Raw genomic sequence first — 25,891 nt, 5'->3', positions numbered from 1 at the left:
GTGTTTCTCACTCTGTCCCAGGGTTGGTGTGTTCCTCACTGTGCGCCAGGGTTGGTGTATTCCTCACTGTGTGCCAGGGTTAGTGTGTTTCTCACTGTGTGCCAGGGTTGGTGTGATTCTCACTGTGTGCCAGGGTTGGTGTGTTTTTCACTGTGTGCCAGGGTTGGTGTTTATCTGTCTTTGTGCCAGGGTTGTTGTGTTTCTCACTGTGTGCCAGGGTTGTTGTGTTTCTCACTGTGTGCCAGGATTGGTGTGTTTGTCACTGTGTGCCAGGGTTGTTGTGTTTCTCACTGTGTGCCAGGGTTGTTGTGTTTCTCACTGTGTGCCAGGGTTGTTGTGTTTCTCACTGTGTGCCAGGGTTGTTGTGTTTCTCACTGTGCCCCAGGGTTGGTTTGTCCCTCACTTGTGTGCCAGGGTTGGTGTGTTTCTCACTGTGTGCCAGGGTTGGTGTGTTTCTCACTGTGTGCCAGGGTTGTTGTGTTTCTCACTGTGTATCAGGGTTGGTTTGTCCCTCACTTGTGTGCCAGGGTTGGTGTGTTTCCCACTGTGTGCCAGGGTTGTTGTGTTTCTCACTGTGTGCCAGGGTTGGTGTGTTTCTCGCTGTGTGCCAGGGTTGGTGTGTTTCTCACTGTGCCAGGGTTGGTGTGTTTCTCACTGTGTGTCAGGGTTGGTGTGTTCCTCACTGTGTGCCAGGGTTGGTGTGTTTCTCACTGTGTGCCAGGGTTGTTGTGTTTCTCACTGTGTGCCAGGGTTGGTGTGTTTCTCACTGTGTGCCAGGGTTGTTGTGTTTCTCACTGTGTGCCAGGGTTGGTGTGTTTCTCACTGTGTGCCAGGGTTGGTGTGTTTCTCACTGTGTTCCAGGGTTGGTGTGTTTCTCACTGTGTGCCAGGGTTGGTGTGTTTCTCACTGTGTGCCAGGGTTGTTGTATTTCTCACCGTGTGCCAGGGTTGTTGTGTTTCTCACTGTGTGCCAGGGTTGTTGTGTTTCTCACTGTGTGCCAGGGTTGGTGTGTTTCTCACTGTGTGCCAGGGTTGGTGTGTTTCTCACTGTGTGCCAGGGTTGGTGTGTTTCTCACTTTGCCCAGGGTTGGTTTGTCCCTCACTTGTGTCCCAGGGTTGGTGTGTTTCTCACTGTGTCCCAGGGTTGGTGTGTTTCTCACTGTGTGCCAGGGTTGTTGTGTTTCTCACTGTGTGCCAGGGTTGGTTTGTCTCTCACAAAGATAAAAACAAAAAGCTAAAAGCTACTGCGGATGCTGGAAATCCAAAACAAAAACAGAATTACCTGGAAAAACTCAGCAAGTCTGGCAGCATCGGCGGAGAAGAAATCAGTTAACGTTTCGAGCCTCCATGGCCCTTCGGCAGAACTGCAGCATAGTTTCAACAAGGGAGAAATATAAATTGGTTTAAGGTGGGTGGGGGGGTGGGGTGGAGGGGGGTGGGGGAAGAGACACATTGAGGGTGTGGTGTGAGCAGATAATAATCAAAAGATGTCACAGACAAAAGGGTCAAAGAGGTGTTGAAGGTGGTGGTCTTTGTCTGAGAAAAGTACTAATTAAGAATGGAAAATTTTCCATTTCTGTTTTCCAATCTTAACTAGCACTTTTCTCAGACAAAGACCACCACCTTCAACACCTCTTTGACCCTTTTGTCTGTGACATCTTTTGATTATCTGCTCACACCACACCCTCAATGTGTCTCTTCCCCCCACCCCACCCACCTTAAACCAATTTATATTTCTCCCTTGTTGAAACTATGCTGCAGTTCTGCCGAAGGGCCATGAAGGCTCGAAACGTTAACTGATTTCTTCTCCGCCGATGTTGCCAGACTTGCTGAGTTTTTCCAGGTAATTCTGTTTTTGTTTTGGTTTGTCTCTCACTGTGTGCCAGGGTTGCTGTGTTTCTCACTGTGTGCCAGGGTTGTTGTGTTTCTCACTGTGTGCCAGGGTTGGTGTGTTTCTCACTGTGTGCCAGGGTTGTTGTGTTTCTCACTGTGTGTCAGGGTTGGTGTGTTTCTCACTGTGTGCCAGGGATGTTGTGTTTCTCACTGTGTGCCAGGGTTGGTGTGTTTCTCACTGTGTGCCAGGGTTGGTGTGTTTCTTGCTATGTGCCAGGGTTGTTGTGTTTCTCACTGTGTGTCAGGGTTGGTGTGTTTCTCACTGTGCCCCAGGGTTGGTGTGTTCCTCACTGTATGCCAGGGTTGGTGTGTTTCTCACTGTGTGCCAGGGTTGGTGTGTTTCTCACTGTGTGCCAGGGTTGGTGTGATTCTCACTGTGTGCCAGGGTTGGTGTGTTTTTCACTGTGTGCCAGGGTTGTTGTGTTTCTCACTGTGTGCCAGGGTTGGTGTGTTTCTCACTGTGTGCCAGGGTTGTTGTGTTTCTCACTGTGTGCCAGGGTTGTTGTGTTTGTCACTGTGTGCCAGGGTTGGTGTGTTTCTCACTGTGTGCCAGGGTTGGTGTTTATCTTTTTTTTGTGCCAGGGTTGGTGTGTTTTTCGCTGTGTGCTACAGTTGGTCTGTTTCTCAACATGACCCAGTGTTGGTGTGTTCCTGGCTTTCTGCCCTGTGTATCTCAGTTGCTCACTGGTGCCCCTTGTGTGATCCATGCCCCTTCCAAGTGTGAACCCTTGATGTGAAGTCACGGCCTGTGTTTGGTTGAATGGTGTTGCTGGTATTCACCGTTCTGCACCGCTCAGCCAGTAGCGCCCTGCGTGGTCTAACTGCAAACTGTAATGACCAAGTCTCAGCCATTTGTAAGGGGGTGAGATTGGAAGGATTGCTTGCATAATCCACCTCCAGCGCTCAGGGAACTTGATCCCAGCATGGGGTGGTCAGATCTCGAGATGTGGTGGGAGTGTTGATGGGATTTCTTTCCCAGCGGAGAATCTGATGGTTGCTGATAATCCTGCTTTTGCCCGGACATCGTTTGCTGCTGCTCTGATTCCATGAGCATTCTCTCCACAAATACTTTCCTATTTTTCTGTCCCTGTTTCCAGGTTGAAAGACACGACACTTGTGCCTACGACTACCTGGAGATACGTGATGGCGACAGTGCCGACGCCGCTCTGATTGGCCAGTTTTGTGGCTACAACAAACCGAATGATATCAAGTCCAGCTCGAACAAGCTCTGGTTGAGGTTCGTGTCCGATGACTCAATCAGCAAGGCCGGTTTCGCAGCAAATTACTTCAAGGGTGCGTTTGGCTCTTTTTATTGAACCGTAGAATAGGAGGCTACTGAAGGAGGCCATTCAGTCCATCGAGTCTGTGCTGGCCTTTTGAAGACCAATCCAGTTATGCCCCTCCCTCCATCACCCTGCAACATTTTTATGTCTTCAAGTATTTACCCAATTCCCTTTTGAAAATTCTTATTGATTCTGCTACCGCCCCCCTTTCGGGCAGATCATCTGCTCTACTCTAGATCATCACCTTTCACCGTGTCCAATCTTTTTGCCCATGTGTTGCCTTTGCTTCTTTTGCTGGTTATATCTTTGGGTGTAAGTTACCCCTCGAATGTCAGCGCAGTTATTCAGTGACCCAGAGCTGGGTTGAACCGTGCGGCTCCTGTAGTCTTAGTAAATGTTCTCTGCGTTGGAAGCAGTTTACTAGACTAATAGCTGGAATGGGTGGGTGGTCTGATGAGGAAAGGTTGGACAGGTTAGGCCTTGTATCCACTGGAGTTTAGAACTGTAAGAGACGACTTGATTGAAATATATAAGATCCTGAGGGGTCTTAACAGGGTGGATGCAGAGAGGATGTTTCCTCTTGTGGGAGAATCTAGAACTGGAGGTCAAATAGCCATTTCTGCACTAACTAGGGGCACAATTTTACAGCAGCGGGATTTTACTTCCCACTGAAGTCAGTAGAGTTTAGAATGACTTTTACTGGGGCAGTAAAATTCCGGCCTAGGGGTCACTGTTTGAAAATAAGGGGTCGTTCAGTCAGTACAGAGATGAGGAGAAAGTTTTTCTCTCAGAGGGTCGTGAGTCTTTGGAACTCTCTTTCTCAAAGGTGGTGGAGGCAGAGCCTTTGAATATTTTTAAAGCTGAGCTAGATAGTTTCCTGATAAGCAAAAGGGGGTGAAAGGTTATCGGGGTAGGCAGGAATGTAGAATTGTGGTTACAATCAGATCAGCCATGATCTTATTGAATGGCGGAGCAGACTGAAGGGGCTGAATGGCCTACTCCTGCTCCTAATTTGGACGTTTCTGTGTCCTAGTTCAGGGGCCCTGAGACTGAAGGCTCCAGTTTCGAGGCCCACTGCACAGACTTGAGCAAAAAGCCCAGGCTGACACTCTCGTGCGGCACTGAGGGAGTGCAGCACTGTCAGAGCTGCTACCTTTTGGACGAGGCATTAAACTGAGGCGCTGTCTGCACCCTGAGGTGGACTTTTAATGTGCTCGATGAGAAGCGGTGGAGTTCTCCATGATGTCCTGCCCCAATATTTATCCCTCAATCAACATCACTCATATACTCCAGTCATTACCATGTTGCTGCCTGTGGGATCTTGCTGTGTGCAAATTGGTCACCACCTTACCACAACAACCATGTTTCAAATGTTTTCACTAATGTCCTTTAGGGAAGGAAATCTGCCGTCCTTACCCGGTCTGGCCTACATGTGACTCCAGACCCACAGCCATGTGGTTAGCTCTGAGCTGCCCTCTGAAATGGCCCGAGCAAGAGGGTAATTAGGGATGGGCAACAAATGCTGGCCTTTCCAGCAAAGCCCACGTCCCGTGAAAGAATAAAGAAAATAAAAAGGTAAATTTCACTTTAAAGAGTCGATTCAACAAAAATTCGTCTCACACAACCACAGGCATCCACCTCGCTCCGCACCGACATGTGGCACCACTTACAATCCCCAGGTCTCTAACTCTGCCTCTAGTACATAGGATCTGTCACTTTCCCACTCAATGGATTCAGCCCTCGAGCCACATTCACCGGCGGGTGTATCTATCTGAGGTCCCCAGATACGGTTAGCACCGACCGGGGGACATTTACCAACTCCTCCTCACTCGGGTCACATCAGTCCTGAGGGTGGAGCTTTCCAAAATTCCTTTTCAACCAACTAATCAACAACACCCGGTTCACATCCTGGTCCCTCTGATACAAACTCTCAGCTCTTTTGCCTGCCTGAGCTATTTACATCACTTTATAAGGACTTAGCCCCTTTTAGCTCGCTTGTACATCACTTCCAAAAGATCATCTGGAATTCTATTTCCTTTTTACTGCCAAACAGAAAGCTGACCGTTTCACAGAGAGCTTTACTGGCTTCCCCTCACATAAACACATTCTGTGTTACTCTTTCTGTTTGTCTGGTTTCTCTTTGTGTCTGTATCTGTGTGCTGATCACCTTCACCCTGCAGCTCTCCTGCTCGTAGCTCTCATTTGTGTTTGGCCACATGGCTTCTGGTGTGACGTCCTTCCTGTTGCTGACGACACAAAACTGGGCGGGGTTGTGAGGAGGATGCAAGGAGGCTTCAGGGCGATTTAGATAAGTTGTGCGTGTGGGCAAACACATGGCAGATGCAGTATAACATGCATAAATGTGAAGTTATACTCTTCGGTGTGAAAAACAGAAAGGCAGAGTATTATTTAAATGGTGATATATTGGGAAATGTGGATGCACAAAGGGATCTGGGTGTCCTTGTACACCAGTCAATGAAAGTAAACAGGCAGGTGCAGCAAGCAATTTGGAAGGCAAATGGTATGTTGGCCTTCATTGCAAGAGGATTTGAGTTCAGAAGTAGGGATGTCTTACTGCAGTTACACAGGGCCTTGGTGAGACCACACCTGGAGTATTGTGTGCAGTTTTGGTCTCCCTGCTTAAGAAAGGATACACTTGCCACAGAGGGAGTGAAGCGAAGGTTCTCTAGGCTGATACCGGGGATGGCAGGACTGTCGTATGAGGAGAGATTGGTTCGACTGGGCCTATATTCACTAGAGTTTAGAAGAATGAGAGGGGATCTGATTGAAATGTATAAAATTCTAACAGGGCTGGACAGACTAGATGCAGGGAGGTGTTTCCCTTGGTTGGGGAGTCTAGAACCAGGAGCCACAGTCTCAGGATACAGGTCAGGCCATTTAGGACTGAGATGAGGAAAAATGTCTTCACTCAGAGGGTGGTCAACCTGTGGAACAGAAGCTGTGGAGGTCGGGTCGCTGAGTATATTCAAGAAAGAATTTGATAAATTTTTGGATATTAGAGGCAGCAAGGGGTATGGAGAGAAAGAGGGAATATGGCGTTGAGATAGAGGATCAGCCATGATCGTAATGAATGGCAGAGCAGGCGTAATGGGCTGAATGACCTCCTCCTGCTCCTAGTTTCTAGGTTTCCAGGTCAAAGGGTACCAGGTCCTCATGTGCCAGCATTTATTATTTCCCAAGAAAATTACAATTGATCCCTTTACAGTTGATGCAAACTCTTAGAATGTCCTTCTCACAGAATTACAGAATTGTAATGGTGTAGAAGGAGGCCATTCGGCCCATCGTGTCTGCACCAGCTCTCTGAGCATTTTAACCCAGTGCCAATCTCCTGCCTTTTCCCCATAACCCTGCCCATTGTTTCTGTTTAAATAATCTTCCAATCCCTTCCTGAATGCCTCAATCGAACCTGCCTCCACCACATTCCCAGGCAGCACATTCCTAACCCTAACTACTCGCTGTGTGAAAAAGATTATTCCCGCCTCACATTTGTTTCTTTTGCAAAACTCTTTAAATCTGTGACTTCTGAGCATCCTTAAAAACAATTCCAAATTCTGCAGATATTTTAAAGAGATTAGAACTTTTCCTCACTGTACTGCTTCCAGGTCAAAGGTCACCACTCCCTCTGGACCCAAATCCAAATCATTGATATTCACCGTGAACTGAAGTGATCTCAGAACTGAACCCTGTGGGACCCCAATAACCACTTCCATCCATCCTGAAAACCTGCCCCAAGCTCCTCATCCCAGATTTCTCCCTTCCAGTTAATCTTCAATCCAGTTTGTGGTCCTCTCATTAATTCCATAACCTTAATCTTCTCGAGTAATCTCCTGAATGGCAAAGTCTTTCCTAAGGTCCACGTACACCACATCCACCACATTTCCCTACTGACCGTATCTGTTATTTCCTCAACGAATTCTATCAGATGATCAACAACAATCAGCCCTTTTGAAATCCATGTGGCTATTTCTAACTATTTTATCTTTATCTAAATGTGTGGTCCTTTCACTCTTGAGCTAATTTTTCCCTCCCACAGTCCTGTAACCGTCCTGTAACTGTTTGGATTAGCCTGTCTCTCTATTTATAAACAGGTCCTGGAGTGACCATTCTCCTGTGCCCAGCTCACACCCACGCTCAGTACAGCCTGAACTCCAGTTACTGGGATCTCTCTAACCTCCTCCCTCAGGGTCTGAGAATGTATTGTTTGGCCCTGACTTTTAATCTTCCTTTAACTTAACAAAACATAAATGTGAAAAAGAGAGCCAAACGTGTACATGCCTCCCTGGCAGTACACAGCCTGCCTGTCGGCAAGTCCTCAGCTGCGCCTCCTCATGGCCATGCACAGAAACTGGGCCCCTCGCAACCCCAGGCTAGAGCGTCAGAGGAACTCGGAGGACTTTGGCCCCCCAGTGTTGCAGACCCACTGACATATGGACACACCCTGACATTCATGAACCAAATTCACAGCGATGGGCGAATAGCTCCACTGCCTTGTGGATACCTGGAGAGAGGTGAAGGCTAACGGGGGAAACCCGCAAAACAAAATCCGGAGTGGAACCCAAAAGTGGCTCCTGCAGCCAAACTGGTACCAAACACAGTGCCTCGCATTCCTCTAGGCTCACCCAGGGGGGACAAGAGGGGGGTCCCTGACATTTGGGAATCACATAAACCCCCTTTAGTCTCATTGTGATTTCTTATCTTTTTGTTTAGCCACCCTTAGCATTGTCAACATTACTGCACAGTTATATTTTAATGGACTGTGCTTATTCTGTGGAGTGCAGGGACACTGGAACAACAACACTCACCATGTGGTCTGCTCTACATTGGAGAGACCAAATGCAGACTGGGTGACCGCTTTGCAGAACACCTTCGGTCTGTCCGCAAGCATTACCCAGACCTCCCTGTCGCTTGACATTTTAACACTCTACCCTGCTCTCTTGCCCACATGTCCGTCCTTGGCCTGCTGCATTGTTCCAGTGAAGCTCAGCGCAAACTGGAGGAACAGCACCTCATCTTCCAACTAGGCACTTTACAGCCTTCCGGGCTGAACATTGAGTTTAACAACTTCAGACTGTGAATTTTGTTCCCCATTTTGATTCTGGGATTTTTTTCCCCGTGTGACAGTCTTGATCTTGTTTTTAATGTTTTTGCTTCTGGACAGAGATGTTCATTATTCTGCCCTTCACACTCACTCTGGACAGACGTTTTGTTTCTTTACTACGACCGCTCCCTTTACCTTTTCCTCCATGACATCTTTGTCAGTTAATCTCTCCTGCCCTCTGCCCTCTCCCAGCGCTCCCCTTCTGTTCTCCCACCCTCTCCCTCAACAGCATCAAACCCATCGCATTTCTACCTCCCTTTAGTTATGAAGAGGAACCATACGGACTCGAGACGTTAACTTTCTCTCCCCACAGGTGCTGCCAGACCTGCTGAGATTTTTCCAGCACTTTCTGTTTTTATTTCAGAATCCCAGTATCCGCAGTATTTTGCTTTTATCTCACGGGAAGAACCGGTCCCTTTAAGAACCAGGTCTCCTCTCTCTCTCTCTCTCTCAGAGCAGCGATTCTTGCTTTGCCCAAGAGCTCCACCTGCTGTGCTGATGTGGAACTGTCGGCAGTGAAGCAATGGGAGTGATGGTGTAATTGAGGGTGCTGACACTTGGCATTGCGTTATCTCCGAGGCTGTGATCAGCAAGGTTCCCCCCGCCCCCAAACGTATCAGTTTTGCTGAGGCGAAATTCACGGAACCATAGAAAACGTACAGCACAAACAGAGGTCATTCGGCCCTTCATGTCTGTGCTGACTGAAGAAGAGTTGTCTCACCTAATTCCACATTCCAGTTATTGGTCCATATCCCTGGAGGTTTCAGTATTTCAAGTACATATCCATGTGTTTTTAAAATGCGATGAGGGTTTCTGCCTCTCCCCCATCTTCAGGCCGTGAGTTCCAGACCCCCCACCACCCTCTGGATGAAAACATTTCTCCTTAAATCCTTCCACCGACTACTTTAAATCACTGCTCCTGTTATTGACCCCCTCAACCAAGGGGAATGGATCCTTCCCATCCACTCTCTCCAGTCCCCTCATACACCCCAATTACATCTCCCCTCAGCCCCCTCTGTTCCAAAGAGAACAATCCCAGCCCATCCAATGCTTCCTCATGACTAAAATTCTCCATTCCTGGCAACTTCCTCATAAATCTCCTCTCTACCCTCTCTAGTGCAATCACACCCTTCCTGAAATGCAGTAACCAGAACTGTACACAATCCCCTAGCTGTGACCTAGTTAATGTTTTATACAGTTCCAGTATAACCTTCCTGCTCTTATACTCTGTACCTTGATACAGGCAAGTATCCCAGACGCCTCCTTCTCCAGCCTCTCTATCTGCCCAGCTACCTTCAGGGGTCTGTTGACATGCGCTCCAAGGTCCCTCTGTTCCTCTACACTTTCACTATCCTCCCATTTATTATGTGTTCCCTTTGCCACGTTTGACCTCCCCGAAGACATTACCTTACGCTCCTCTGCTTTGATTTCCAATTTCCTGCCCACCTGAGCAGTTCACTGTTAGCCTCCTGCAGTCTGCAGCTCCCCCCTTCACCGCCAAGCACAGTGGAAATGTTTGTATCATCCACAAACGTCTTAATCGTACATCCCGCATTCAAGTCCAAATCATTGTTGTAAAAGTCAAAAAGCAAGGGGCCCAGTACTGAACCCGGCCAAGCCTTCCAGCCCCAAAAACACTCATTGGCCAATCCCCTTTGTTCCCAACCCCTCAGCCTAGTTTGGATCCAACTCAACACTTTGCCTTAGACCCCCATGGGCTTTTACTTTGGTGGCTGGTTTGCAGGTGGGACCTTATCAAGCACCTTGTGCAAAGCCAGATGGACTGAATCAAATGCACTACCCACATCGACCCTCCCTATTAACCCCTTCAAAAATCAGACGGTACCTTCCCTTAACAAACCCATGGTGACCGCCTGTGATTGATCTTTGCCTTTCTAAATGGTGAGTTATTCTGTCCCTCAGGATTTTTTCCAATAATTTCCCCAGCCCCGAGATTTGGCTGACTGACCCGTATTTACTCAACCTATCCTTCCCTCGCTTTATAAAACACTGGTACAACATTACCTGCCCTCCACTCCGTCAACACCAAACCAGTAACCAGAGACAATTGGAGAGATTGCAGTAAGTTTCTGAACATGTTTATTAATGTAACTCGAAATGAGTGAACTGCAGCAACTTGTATTTATATTGTGCCTTTAACATGGTAAAATGCGCTGATGGGCATCACAGGAGTATTCTATAATTATACACAGAGCCATAAAGAGCCATCTTTATCTTTAGTGTGATCGGAATGGCAGGGTTTAGAAAGCAGCTTAAAGGAGGAGCGAACGGCAGAGAGATTTAGGGAGCGAATTCCGGAGCTCAGGACCCAGTAGCTGAAGGCACGGCCGGCACTGGTGGGGTGATTAAAATCCAGAACACTCACCAGGCCAGAGTTGGAGGAGCGCAGGTGCCTTGGGAGGGCTGTGGGGGTGGAGGAGGTTACAGAGATTGGGAGGGGAGGGGCAATGGAAGGATTTGAAAAGGAGGAGGAGGGGAATATTAAAGTTGAGGAGTTGCTGGACCTGAAGCTGATGTAGGGGGTGATGAATGAGCAATAGTTAGGATCCAGGCAGCAGAGATTTGAAAAAGCTCAAGTGGGTGAAGGTTGGGAGGCGGGAGTCCAGGCGGGAGGGAGATATCGATTTTGGAGAGAGCAAAGGGCACAGTTAAAGACGATTGATGGCCGTAACCAGTTAGATTCATGGCTGGAGTGTGGGTGATAGGGAATCAGACGGGGGTAAGAGAAAAATTGTCCCCTTCAGGGTGAATCTGGAGAACAGTTTTTTCTGTGGCTCCTAATTTTTGTGCCTTGAGTTGCTGGAACTCAGTCTCCCTCTCTCCCGCCTCTTCCCCACTCCCTCCTCCACACCCTCTCGCCTCTCCCTCACCCTCTCGCCTCTCCCTCCCCCTCTCGTCTCTCCCTCCCCCTCCTCTGACCTGGGTCTGACTGTTGTTGTTATTTGTGTCCTGGTTGTAGAGGTGGACGAGTGCACTGCTCTGGATCGCGGAGGGTGTCAGCAGCGATGTGTCAACACCCTGGGCAGTTACAGGTGTGTGTGTGAACCCGGCTTTGAACTGGGAGCCGACCACAGGAGCTGCGAAGGTAACTGAGATTCAAATAACAGCGTAAACACCAACTCTCTCCGCACCGTCAACCCCTCAATATAGATCTCACACATTTACAAATTACCTGCTCCTCTCCCCCTCCTCTCTCCCCTCCTCCCACTCCTCTCCCCCTCCTCCCACTCCTCTCCCCCTCCTCCCACTCCTCTCCCCCTCCTCCCACTCCTCTCCCCCTCCTCTCCCCCTCCTCCCACTCCTCTCCCCCTCCTCTCCCCCTCCTCCCCCTCCTCTCCCCCTCCTCTCCACCCTCCTCCCCCACCTCTCCCCCTCCTCTCCGCCCTCCTCTCCCCCTCCTCCCACTCCTCTCCCCCTCTCCCCTCCCCCTCCTCTCCCTCCTCCCCCTCCTCTCCCCCTCCTCTCCCCCTCCTCCCCTCCTCCCCCTCCTCTCCCCCTCTCCTCTCCCCCTCCTCTCCCCCTCTCCCCTCCCCCTCCTCTCCCTCCTCTCCTCCTCTCCCCCTCCTCCCCCTCCTCTCCCCCTCCTCCCCTCCTCTCTCCCTCCTCTCCCCCTCCTCTCCCCCTCCTCTCTCCCTCCTCTCCCCCTCCTCCCCTCCTCCCCCTCCTCTCCCCCTCCTCCCCTCCTCTCCCCCTCCTCTCACCCTCCTCCCCCTCCTCTTCCCTTCCTCTCCTCCTCCTCCCCTCCTCTCCCCCTCCTCCCCTCCTCTCCCCCTCCTCTCCCCTTCCCCTCCCCCTCCTCTCCCCCTCCTCTCCCCTTCCCCTCCCCCACTTCCCCCATTCCTGCACTTCCTCTCCTCTGTCCCCCTGACAGTTGAGTCCTGCTCAGTGGGTCTGGCCTGTCTCGTTGGTTGGAATATCACAGGAGCAAAAGGATAAAATTACTCCGAGGCCTCAGTGGGGAATAAGGGTGTGAAAATTTAAAACTCTGGGGTGAGATTGTGAGGTGGTTACTTTATATAAAAGTCTGACCTGTTTTAAACGTGATGTTTAAGTTCTGCCGCAGGGTTAATCTCGTGTCATTGTAACGAGGCTCTGAGCGTCGTTTCACTCCCGTGTTTCCCATTTTGTGCCATAGCTGCGTGTGGTGGCTTCCTCACCAAACTCAACGGCACAGTCACCAGCCCCGGCTGGCCCAGGGAATACCCCACCAACAAGAACTGTGTGTGGCAACTGGTGGCACCAGCCCAGTACCGGATCTCGCTGCAGTTTGAGGCCTTTGAGTTGGAGGGAAATGACGTGAGTAGCAACTGGAATTTACCGGCCGTGTCGGTGGAGCGAGTGTGTTGAGGCTGTTGGTTGGATGTTTGTGGACCGTATGTTGGCGGAGTTTGGTTGGAGTCGCTTTGTCGGTTTTTAGTTACTTTGTCCCAGTTGCTGAGACACTGCGATTTCTGCCCATGGTGAAAATCGGGCCCCTGTTCCTGCTCCAATCTAGACGAAGGTAAATGATCCCCAGAGTCAATGTCTTCCCAGAAGGAAGAAACAGTAAAAATTGGGAAATGACTGGTCCTGGTCCGAACAGAGTGCAGGTTATAATCAGAGTGAGTCAATACGAGTTTGGTGAGTAGGGAGTTCGGTGAAGAGGGAGGAGGTGTTCCTTTTTTTCCTTCCCTTTTCTTACTTCGGTGCAACAGAAGGAGCTGATTGGTGAGTAACTGATAAGTCAATTCGGAAGTAAGAAATGTATAACTCTTAGTTGTAGGTGGTATTAGCATTTAAAAAGCACAGTAAATTGTGGTATACATGAGAATTATTCGAAGTTAATCAAGAAGGTGATTAAATTAACTAAATACCATAAGTAACAATGATAAGATAGCTGTTATGTTGCAGCTGCGGAATGTGGGACAATGCGATCCAGGACAAACACGTCTGCAGAAAGCGTAAACAGCTGGAGGAATTCCAGATCAGGATTATTAATCTGGAACCTGAACTGCAGACACTGCGCAACATCAAGGAGGGGGAGAGATACCTGGACACCTTGTACCAGAAGATGGCCATGTTTCTTAGAATAGGGCTGTCTGTTGTGGTCAGCGGTGAGGGGCAGGGGGAGTGAGCATGAGTGAGGCAGGTAAAGGAACCGCGCAGATAGTTGTGGAGGAGCCTCACACTTTGCAATTGTCAAACAGGTTTGAGATACTCGCTACCTGTGTGGACGAAAGCAAGATCTGCAGGGTGGATGAACAGACTGATCATGGCACCCTGATACAGGAAGCTGTTCAAGTTTGGGAGAGCAAACAGGAATGTAGTGGTAGTAGGGGGCAGTATAGTGAGGGGGATTGACACTGTTCTGTGCAGCAAAGAGCGAGAGTCCATAAGAACATAAGAACTAGGGGCAGGAGTGGGCAATTCAGCCCCTCGAGCCTGCCCCGCCATTCAATACCATCATGGCTGATCTCATTTCGGCCTCAACTCCAATTTCCCGCCCTCTCCGTATAACCTTTCAACCCATTACTAATTAAAAATCTGTCCATCTCCTCCTTAAATTTATTCAGCGTCCCGGCATCCACTGCACTCTGAGGCAGTGAATTCCACAGATTCACGACCCTTTGAGAAAAGTAATTCCTCCTCATCTCTGATTTAAATCTACCCCCCCTTAGCCTAAAACTATGGCCTCTCGTTCTAGAATGCCCCACAAGGGGAAACATCCGCTCCACATCTACTTTGTCTATCCCCTTTAGCATCTTATATACCTCAATTAGATCTCCTCTCATCCTTCTAAACTCTAGTGAGTATAGACTTAAACTGCTCAATCTCTCCTCATAAGACAAGCCCCACATCTCTGGAATCAATCTAGTGAACCTCCTCTGAACCACCTCCAGTGCAACTACCTCCTTCCTCAAGTAAGGGGACCAAAACTGTGCACAGTGCTCCAGGTGCGGTCTCACCAATGCCTTGTACAGTTGCAACAACACTTCCCTATTTTATACTCTATTCCTTTAGCAATAAATGCCAAAATCCCATTTGCCTTCCTTATTACCTGCTGTACCTGTATACTACCTTTCAGCGATTCATGCACGAGGACACCCAGGTCCCTCTGCACTGAAGCATTCTGAAGTTTCTCTCCATTTAAATAATAAGTCACCTTTTTATTCTTCCAACCAAAATGGATAACCTCACACTTATCACATTAAACTCCATCTGCCAAATTTTGGCCCATTCACCTAACCTGTCCATATCCATTTATAAATTCCTTATTTCTTCATTGCAACTTACTTTCCCACCTATTTTGGTGTCATCTGCAAATTTAGCTATAGTACCTTCTACTCCTGAATCCAAATCATTAATATCGATTGTAAATATTTGGGGCCCAAGGACCGAACCCTGTGGCACCCCACTAGTCCAGGCGGCTGTGTTACCTGCCTGGTGCAAGGGCTCGGGACATCTGCTCAGGACTGGAGAGGAACCAACAGTGGGAGGGGAGGATCCAGTTGTTGTGGTCCATGTAGATACCAACGACATAGGCAGGACAATGAAAGAGGTTCTGCATAGTCAGTATGAGGAACGAGGCACCAAATTAAGAAGCAGAACCTCAAAGGTGTTAATCTCTGAATTATTACTTGAGCCACGTGCAAATTGGACATGGAGCATAGGAACACAGGAACAGGAGAAGGCCATTCAGCCCATCGAGCCTGCTCCACCATTCAATTAGGTTGTGGCTGATCATCTACCTCAACACCACTTTCCTGCACAATCCCTGTATCCCTTGATGTCATTAGTTGCCAGAAATCTGTCAATTCTGTCTTGAACATACTCATGGACTGAGCATCCACAGCCCTCTGGGATAGAGATTCCAAAGATTCACCACCCTCTGAGTGAAGAAGTTCCTCTTCATCTCAGTCTTAAATGGCCTATCCCTTACCCTGAGATTATGTCCCCTAGTTTTAGACTCACCAGCCAGGGGAAACATCTTGTCTAAATCCAGCCTGTCACACCCTGTATGAATTTTGTAAGTTTCAATGAGGTCGCCCCTCGTTCTTCAAAACTCTAGGGAATGTAGACCAGTCTCCCCAGTCCCTCCTCATAAGACAATCCCGCCATCCCAGAGTTTAATCTGGTGAACCACCATTGCCCTCCCTCTGACAAACATATCCCCCCTTGACTAAGGGGACCAGAACTGTACATAATACTCCAGGTGAGGTTTCACCAAGGTTCTATACAACTGCAGCAAGACATCTTTACTCCTGCACTTGAATCCCCTTGTGATGAAGGCCAACATACCATTTGCCTTCCTAATTGCTTGCTACACCTGTATGCTAACTTTTAGTGACTCATGAACAAGGGCACCCAGGCCCCTGTGGACACTGCACTTCCTGACCTTTCATCTTTTAAGAATATTCTGCCTTTCTGTTTTTTTCTACCAAAGTGAATAACTGCACACTTATTCACATTATGTTCCATCTGCCATCTACTTGCCCATTCACTTAGCCTGTCCAAGTCCTCTTGGACGCAGCAGAGATGCAACCATGAAACTTTAAGTGCATCTGATCCTTTGTCAGCCTTCAGTACCTGACTCCTTCAGGAGCACAGTGTAACTGGTCACAGATGCTGATGAGATGGGGACCAGCCCCACCTTAAAGGTGCTGAGAGCACACAGAGAGAATGAGGGAACTCTGTGACACCTGCCCACTACATTCTGGCAGCAATGACCAGCACCATCGAGGTGCAGGCATCAGTAATGTGTCCAGTGAGTGTGAGGCTGGACCATCACTTTGGTCTGAAGGTTACACAAAGCACAGGGAAGAGGCCCTGGACTGAGACACCTGCCTTTATCTTGTGCAGGAAGGTTTCACATCTGAGTGACATGAACACTGATCAGAATAAGGAGCCATAGGCAGGGAGATGTTCGTGGGAGTTTATTGACAATAGTGAACATTATGTACAAGTGATTAATATCCACGCCCAGGCTGTGAAACTACATTCCCTTAACTTTCCTAACCCTGCTGCTACATCTTGGTGCTCCCCAGACATCGACAGCGGAGGTGGGGGCAGCCTGCTGACTGTGACACCCTGTCTGTGATGACCTTGGTGGGCGTCCTCTGGAGGGCCGAGACTTGGAGGGCCCCGGCCTGTTTTCGGGGTCCTGCTGTGTGGCAGTGGCCCCCTCCTCGGCCTGTGGAGCTGGAGCTGCTGGGGTTACAGGAAGAGGGGATTCGGATGGGCCGGACACTCCCAGAGTCACCTGGATGGATGGCCCCGGGATGTGCACCTGCTGATCCTCCTCCCTATGGGTGTCCGAGGGCCTCTGGCTGACTCCCTGAGGAGAAGGGGTAGTTGGAGTGAAATCGAGCTGCACTGCATCCTCCTCGCATTGACACTGTTGGAGTCGGCGATAGAGTTCAGCCCGCGCTGCAGTGTAGGAGCAATGTCCTTGACATAGGTCTGCCAAATCGAGACCCCCTTGGTTGTCTAGTGGAATACAGGGGAAGATCAAACAGAAAAAGAAAGCGTACGAAAGGCGCAAAGAACTAAGCACTGCAGATAGCCTAGACGGATATAGGAAGTGCAGGGACGAAGTAAAAAAGGAAATAAGGAAATCAAAGAGAGGTCATGAAAAAAGATTAGCAAGTAAAGTTAAAGATAACCCAAAGATGTTTTACCAATACATTAATGCTAAAAGGTTAGTTCAGGAAAAAGTGGGACCTATCAGAGATGAAGATGGAAACTTGTGTGTAGATGTAGAGGCTGTGGGAAGGGTTTTGAATGAATATTTTGTCTCCGTGTTTACAAAGGAAAGGGAGGATGTGGATATAGTAGTCCAGGAGGAACACTGCGAGATATTGGATGGAATAGTCATAAAGAGAGAGGAAGTACTCGAAGGGTTGAAATCCTTGAAAGTTGATAAGTCACCAGGGCCAGATGGATTGTTCCCGAGGCTGCTGAAGGAAGTCAGGGAGGAGATAGCAGATGCTCTGAGGATGATTTTCCAATCTTCACTAGATACAGGGGAGGTGCCGAAGGACTGGAGAAATGCAAAGGTAGTTCCATTGTTTAAAAAGGGATCAAAGGAAATACCAAACAATTATAGGCCAGTTAGTCTTACATCAGTGGTGAGCAAATTAGTAGAATCAATCCTGAGAGATAGGATTACCTGTCATGTGAAAAGGCATGGACTAGTCAGGGATGGTCAGCATGGATTTGTTAAAGGAAGGTCTTGCCTCACAAATTTGATTGAATTCTTTGAGGAAGTGACAAGAAGGGTTGATGAAGGTAGTGCAGTGGATGTTGTGTACATGGATTTGACAAGGATCCACATGGCAGATTGGTCAGGAAAGTAAAAGCCCATGGGATTCAGGGTAATGTGGCAAACCGAATAAAAGGTTGGCTTTGTAACAGGAAACACAGGGTAATGGCCGATGGATGCCCTTGTGAATGGAAAATTGTCTCAAGTGGTTTTCCACAGGGCTCGGTGTTGGGACCCTTGCTGTTTGTGTTATATATTAACGATTTGGATGTGAATGTGGGGGGCACGATTGGGAAATTTGCAGATGACACAAAGATTGGCCGAGCAGTGGATAGCGTAGAGGATAGCCATAATCTCCAAAACAATATAGATGGGTTGGTGGAGTGGGTGGTAAAGTGGCAGATGGATTTTAACATAGAGAAGTGTGAGGTCATACATTTAGGGAGGTCAAACAGTTACAGGGATTACACAATAAATGGGAATATACTAAGAGGGGTAGATGAAGTGAGAGATCTTGGCGTACAAGTACACAGGTCCCTGAAAGCAGCAGTTCAAGTAGACAAGGTTGTAAAGAAGGCATATGGAATGCTCTCCTTCATTGGCAGAGGTATAGAATATAAAAGTAAGGATATAATGTTGGAATTGTATAAAACACTGGTGAGGCCACAACTGGAGTATTGTGTGCAGTTCTGGTCTCCACTTTACAGGAAGGATGTAATAGCTCCGGAGAGAGTGCAGAGGAGGTTTACAAGAATGTTGTCAGGGTTGGAAAAGTGTAGCTACGAGGAGAGATTGGATAGGTTGGGGTTATTTTCCTTAGAACAAAGAAGGCCAAGAGGTGACTTGATTGAGGTGTACGAAATTATGAGAGGAATAGATAGAGTGGACAGGATAAAATTGTTTCCCTTGGTGGAGAATTCTAGAACCAGGGGACATAGATTCAAGATAAGTGGCAGAAGGTGTAGCGGGGACATGAGGAAGAACTTTTTTATACAGAGGGTAGTGGGTGTCTGGAATTTGCTGCCCAAGTTGGTGGTAGAGGCAGAAACTCTAAACTCTTTTAAAAAGTACCTGGATCTGCACCTTAAGTGCTGTAAGCTGCAGGGATATGGGCCGGGTGCCGGAAGGTGGGATTAGAAAGGGCACCTGGGTGTCCTCGGGCTGGCATGGACAAGATGGACTGAATGGCCTCCTTCTGTGCTATAACTTTTCTGTGGCTCTACGATGGCCACCATTCTGCCAGTGTTGACCTCGGTGCGTTGGCATGCCGACACTATCACCTCAGCCTAAAGGCAGATGGACTCCTCCATCCTGTCACCTTGATTTGTCACCTTCATTGCTGGTCTTCACCCAGAGTGGGAGTAGAGGGCATCACAGCGACCCTTCACTGTAACCAGTAGGGGCCCGAGGCAGACGTTGCTAAATTTGGGGGCAGCATGTTTCCCCCCTTTGACAGTCATGATGTCCCAGCATCTTCCAATCCCTTAGAGAGAGAGAGCTCTGTGCAGGGACGCCCTTTAAATATGGTGCCCGGATTACTGAAGGCCTGAGGTGATGGCAGGGTGGGTGAATCAGAGGCTGCCCCACTAGTGAACCAGCGTGTTTCCTATGAAGATATTATTAATGAGGTGGGACATGCCAGGAATGGGATGAATACAGCGCAAAAACCCACCATTGCGGCCAGTGGGTAAAACAACTTTTTTCACGCCCGCTACCGCACATAGTGCAAATCTGGGACCATGCTGCCCAGAGAGTTGGCGTATATGGCATTTGAGACAGAGATGAGGAGAAACGTTTTCTCTGAGTGTCGTGACTCTTTGGAATCTTCTGCCTGAAAAGGCTGTTATGATACAGCAGATGATGTGAGCCAGGTGGACCAAATCCACGAGGGAAACTTGGTCGCACTATCACAACAGTTTTGCAATTTGTATTTATTACGAGAAGATGTGTGCACTGATTTCAGAAGTAATAAGTCCACCAAGACTTTTAGAGATTTTAAAAATTAGATTAAAATATTTAGTAACAAAATATAAAAGATCTCAAGCACAGACATAAGACTAGAATTACTTAATACAATAACAAATCTTAAAATTCCTAATTAACCTGACCCCCAGTTACACCCCATTTAAGGCAACAGTCCAAAATAGATTTTAGATTTAAAACAGAGCCAGCAAGGTAACACAATACCCACTTGACAGTGGAAATCCAAATGGCTTCTCTCCAACTTCAGTTTTGTTATATAGCAGATTTATGCACACGTGGCTGGAGGCTTCATTAAGGTTATTTCACACACTCCTGTTAAATCTTACATGGCCTTCTCCCACATAGCCCTTCAATCTCCTTTATATATGTTTCTCTTCTTTTAATATGTAAACTCTATTGTTCCATGTGTCTTTGAAATTGTATCTTCCTCATAATATAAAAACTTTCATGTTGCCAATATTCTCAGTAACCTTTGGGAAAAATAAACACACTCCTCAGACCTGCTTATCTGGTTAGTTGTAAACAGACTAAGATTCCTTTGAAATCCAAATATCTTCATTTATTTAAAAATGCAAATTCTCTTCACACCTTACATGCTAAACCAATATCCATGTTTACTCATTAACAGGTCAAGCACCTAGCTTCTTTTGATGATTTTAAGCTTGCAGTCTACTTGACTCCAAATGTAATTAAATCACAAACAGACCCAACTATACTTACTCCCATAAACCTACTTCACAATAAACCAGAAAAATATTATGAAAATTATTATACTCCCTTCACAAGACAGTGGAAGCAGAGCCTTTGAATATTTTTAAGGCAGAGCTAGATAGATTCTTGATTAACTAGGGGGTGAAAGGCTATCAGGGATAGGCGGGAATGTGGAGCTGAGGTTACAGTCAGATCAACCATGATCTTATTGAATGGTGCAGCAGGCTCGAGGGGCCGAGTGGCCTCACTCCTGCTCCTAATTCGTATGTTTGTATGAACTGGTTTTGTATACCTTAAAATGGAACTCCAGTTCGGACCAGTACCAGTCTTACTGGCTTTTTCTTCTGGGTTTGTCCAGGAGGAAGATGGATCCTTTGAGGCTGAGGACCTCTTTAGGATTGGGCCCCGGGTGGAATGGTGGGTTTATCTGCTTACCAGAGGAGTGAAGTTTTTGTATGGGGTCTGTATTGACTTGACCTGTGAATGGATGATCTCACTCTCTCACACAGCGAGACTCTGTGTCTACAATCAGAACCAATTTGTCATTCTTTTGGTTTCTAGCTCTCGCCCTCTTCTCGGGAATGTACTGTTTTTGCTGATCTTTGTAGAAAAGACATCAACAAACATGCCCCTCACATCGACTCAAAACAGCAACAGACACACTCCAACATTTACAGCACACACTGGCCAGCATATGCACACTGTCTCTCTTTCTCTCATGCATAAATGCACACACACACTTACATAAAATCACACACACTCTCAAACACACCCACACACTCTCACACCTACAATCTCACACCTACACTCTCACACTCACACACAGACTCACAAACAGACTCACAAACAGACTCTCTCTCACGCACTCACACACACCCACACACATTCTCTCACACACACACCCTCGTACACCCACATTCTCTCACACACATACACTCATTCACACACACTCGCACACACATACACTCTCATTCACAGTTTCACACACACATTCTCACACATACTCTCATTCACACGCGCACATACTCACATGCACATACTGACACACAGTCACGTACACACTCACACAAACACACACACTCTGTTCATTCACACACACACACACACATTCTCTCACACACACACACTCTCTCACACATACACTCCCATTCACACACATACACACTCCCTCTCACACACTGTCACACACATGCACACCCACACACACACCCACACTCACACATACACTCTCATTCACATACACCACTCTCACACACACTCTCTCTCACATACACTCTCATTCACACACACACACTCTCACACACATACACATTCACTCTCACACGCACACTCTCACACTCATGCTCATACACTCTCTCACACACTCTCACACACACTCACATTCTCATTCACACACACACACAGGCACATTCTCACACACATACACATTCTCTTACACGCACACTCTCACATACACACGCACACACTCTTACACATGCTCTCACACATACACTCTCATTTACACACACATACTCTCACACACACATACACACACTGACACACAATCACTCACACACACACTCACACAAACACTCTCACATTCACACACACACACATTCTCACACACACTCAAGCACACATTCTCTCACACATACACGCTCATTCACATACACACAGGCACACTCTCGTTCACACACACACACACACACGCATACACACTCTCTCTCACTCTCACCCACACTCTCTCTCACACACTCACACACACTCTCTCTCACACACTCGTTCACACGCACACACACACACAGGCATGCTGTCATTCACACACACACACTCTCACACGCACACTCTCACACTCATGCACACACACTCACATTCTCATTCACACACACACACTCATTCACACACACGCACACACTCGCATACACACTCTCTCTCACACACACACTCTCACACACCTGGACATACACACTCTCCCCCACACACTCAAACACACACACACATAGACACATGCACACACTCTTACACACGCTCTCACACATACACTCTCATTTGCACACACACTCTCACACACACACACACACACACAAACACACATACACACACTTACACTCAGGCACAGATTCACACACTTACACTCAGGCATTCACTCACACACTTACACTCAGGCATACACTTACGCACGCAGACACACACGCACTACCCACACATTCTCATTCACACACTCACTCACACGCGCTCTCATTCACACACACACAGGCATATTCTCACACACATACACACTCGCATACACACTCTCACAGACACAGTCTCACACACACACACTCTCCCACACACACTCTCACACACATGGACATACACACTCACACACTCAAACACACATATGCGCACATGCACACACTCACACTCTCTCACGCACATGCACACACACAACACACTCACATAACACACTCTCTCACATTCACACTCACACACTCTCACACATGCTCTCACACACACACACACATGCACAGACACATATACTCACACACAGACTCTCACACACATGCACACATGCTCACAAATGCACACACACACAGTCACACACACACAAACACACAGTCACTCACACACTTACACTCAGGCATACACTTATACTCAGGCATACACACACATACATTCTCATTCTCACACACAGCCATTCACACACACACACACAGGCATATTTTCATACACACTCTCTCACACACACACACTCTCTCACACACACACTCTCCCACACATGGACATACACACACTGCCACACACACTCAAACACACACATGCACACAGTCACACTCTCACGCACATGCACACACACAACACGCTCACATAACACACTCTCACACATTCACACTCACACACGCCCTCACACATACACCCTCATTTGCATGCACACACACACACACAGATACACACACACACACACGAACACATATACTCACACACAGACTCTCACACACACATGCACACACACTCACAAACACATGCACATACAGTCACTCACACACACACGCACACACATAGTGACTCACACACTTACACTCAAGCATACACACACACACTCACACAGCACACTCTCACACATTCACACTCACACACTCTTGCACACACATTCTCTCACGCATATACTTTCATTCACACACACACACACACACACTCTTACACATGCTCACACACATACTCTCTCACACACACGCACACTTGCACATACACCGTCACACTCACACACTCACACACTCTCACACATACGCTGTCACACTCAGATACACACATACACATAGTCATGCACACACATGCACACACATACACTCATGCATACACACACATACACACACTCACATGTTCACACACACTCACACTCTCACACATTCTCACACACACTCACGCACACTCTCACACACACTCTCATTCACACACACACAGACACATTCTCACTGGCAGATACACTCTCATACACATACACTCACACACATATTCTTACACACTCACACTCACCACACACCCACACTCACACCCACACCCACACATTCTCTCACACACACACACTGTCACACACCAACACTCACACACATGCACTCTCACACATATGCTCTCATTCACACACACAGGCACACAGATACACACAGGCACACTCTCACACACATACACACAGACACACACACACACACTTTCCAGCAAAGACCCTTGTCCACTTGTGATGAGGTTAATTTTAACATTTGCCTTCTCAACACATACTGGGGATCGATTCCCAAAGTGTCCGGACCACGTCTTCTGCTGTGCCTCATTCTAAATATCCAGAATTCCTATAAGTTCAACACTTCATGTGGGATGTTTACTGAGTCACAAAGAGACCTGGGAAACTAGCTGCTGAATGTACGGTGCCCCTCACATCACAAGCACAGTGAGAGCGCCGCATGTCAGCCCCAAACCTTCCAATTCCTGAGCACTGGCTAAATAATAAGATGGAGAGGAGATAGTCACACAGTCAGCATCACTAAATCCTGCGTTCACCGTCTGAGACTGGAAACAGAAGGTGATATTAATGAGCAGGTGTTTGCTGCACTTGACTAAAGACATCACTTCAGTCCCCAGGAAAGCAGTGAACCGAGGAATGGGATAAATCGGAGTGTGAGCCACTGGAATGCAGAAATCCTGGGAGCTCAGCTCCTGCTCTGTGGATGGTGTGGCTGTGGATTGGACACTAAGGGATGTGTGTTTGCCTCACCAGGTCTGTAAATATGATTACGTGGAGGTTCACAGTGGCCTGTCCTCAGAATCCAAACTACACGGCAGATTCTGCGGCTCCGAGAAGCCTGAGATCATCACGTCCCAGTTCAACAACATGAGGATCGAGTTTAAGTCCGACAACACCGTGTCCAAGAAAGGATTCAAGGGCCATTTCTTTGCAGGTGAGTCTGGCCTGGTCAGCGGGGCCTAACACAGCAGGAAGTCCAGAGCGGATTCCATTACTCAAAGTGATTGGGCAGTGGGCAAGATCTCCGGAGAGGAGTGGGCAGCAGGAAAGACCCCCAGAACAACAATAAACAAATTGTCTGTGGTTTAGATTTTGAGGGTCGGATCAGTTTGATACCGTTCTGACTCCCGAGGTAGGAATTGGGCACCTCAACCTCCATAAAGACACCGAGTGTCCAGCTTATTGGCCGCTTGGGTAAAAGCTGAGTAGAGGCTGCCCGGGACCCACCCAAAACCTCTGTGAGGCCCTATTCCCGAAATGGGGCTGCCCTGAATGTGCCCGTGTCTCCGCACTGACCACTCGATGGGCCTAAAGGGAACGCTGCAGACTTCCAACAAAAGATTTGTCTTTAAAGAGATATTCCAGTTGGTCCCACAGCAGCCCAGGAGGATGCCACCCATCCACACACACTCCCGCTGGGTTCCCTGCCAACTATCCCCACCCACTGATCACCCTTTCACCCCGAGCGGCCAAACCTGAGAGCCACAAGGGCCCAGCATTTACACTCACTCCTCCGTGATGAGTTTGATAACACACGGTGACAGTCACAGCACAACAGTCAAAGGGCAATGAGACCCCATGCTGGTACTTTACCAGGGAGGGAGTGACTGTACTTTACTGAGGCTGTGCTGGTAAATCTGCACAGAGAGACAGTGCAGCGGAGAGGGGTCAGTGAGGGGGTCAGTGACTGTCACAGTGAGGGGGACAGTGACTGTCACAGTGAGGGGGACAGTGACTGTCACAGTGAGGGGGTCAGTGACTGTCACAGTGAGGGGTCAGTGACTGTCACAGTGAGGGGGACAGTGAGGGGTCAGTGACTGTCACAGTGAGGGGGAGGTGACTGTCACAGTGAGGGGGTCAGTGACTGTCACAGTGAGGGGACAGTGACTGTCACAGTGAGGGGGACAGTGAGGGGTCAGTGACTGTCACAGTGAGGGGGTCAGTGACTGTCACAGTGAGGGGGAGGTGACTGTCACAGTGAGGGGGTCAGTGACTGTCACAGTGAGGGGGTCAGTGACTGTCACAGTGAGGGGACAGTGACTGTCACAGTGAGGGGGTCAGTGATTGTCACAGTGAGGGGACAGTGACTGTCACAGTGAGGGGGAGGTGACTGTCACAGTGAGGGGGTCAGTGACTGTCACAGTGAGGGGGTCAGTGACTGTCACAGTG

At 48.2% G+C, this 25,891-nt stretch overlaps 1 protein-coding gene across 1 annotated transcript in view; it reads left to right on the top strand.

Moving 5' to 3' along the window:
- Positions 1 to 25,891, top strand: part of LOC144668481 (tolloid-like protein 2) — a 177,359-nt gene that overhangs the window by 130,176 nt on the left and 21,292 nt on the right. The window contains exons 13-16 of the mRNA XM_078530514.1: positions 2,990 to 3,185; positions 11,275 to 11,400; positions 12,451 to 12,611; positions 24,476 to 24,656. Of these exons, the coding sequence (XP_078386640.1) occupies positions 2,990 to 3,185; positions 11,275 to 11,400; positions 12,451 to 12,611; positions 24,476 to 24,656 (664 nt within the window). The remainder of the gene's footprint in view (positions 1 to 2,989; positions 3,186 to 11,274; positions 11,401 to 12,450; positions 12,612 to 24,475; positions 24,657 to 25,891) is intronic.

The sequence above is a fragment of the Cetorhinus maximus genome, chromosome 27, assembly GCF_964194155.1.
Source record: "Cetorhinus maximus chromosome 27, sCetMax3.hap1.1, whole genome shotgun sequence".
In the NCBI taxonomy this organism is placed as follows: Eukaryota; Metazoa; Chordata; class Chondrichthyes; order Lamniformes; family Cetorhinidae; genus Cetorhinus; species Cetorhinus maximus.
The sequence above is the reverse complement of the archived record's forward strand: the minus strand, read 5'-3'. Positions and strand labels throughout refer to the sequence as shown.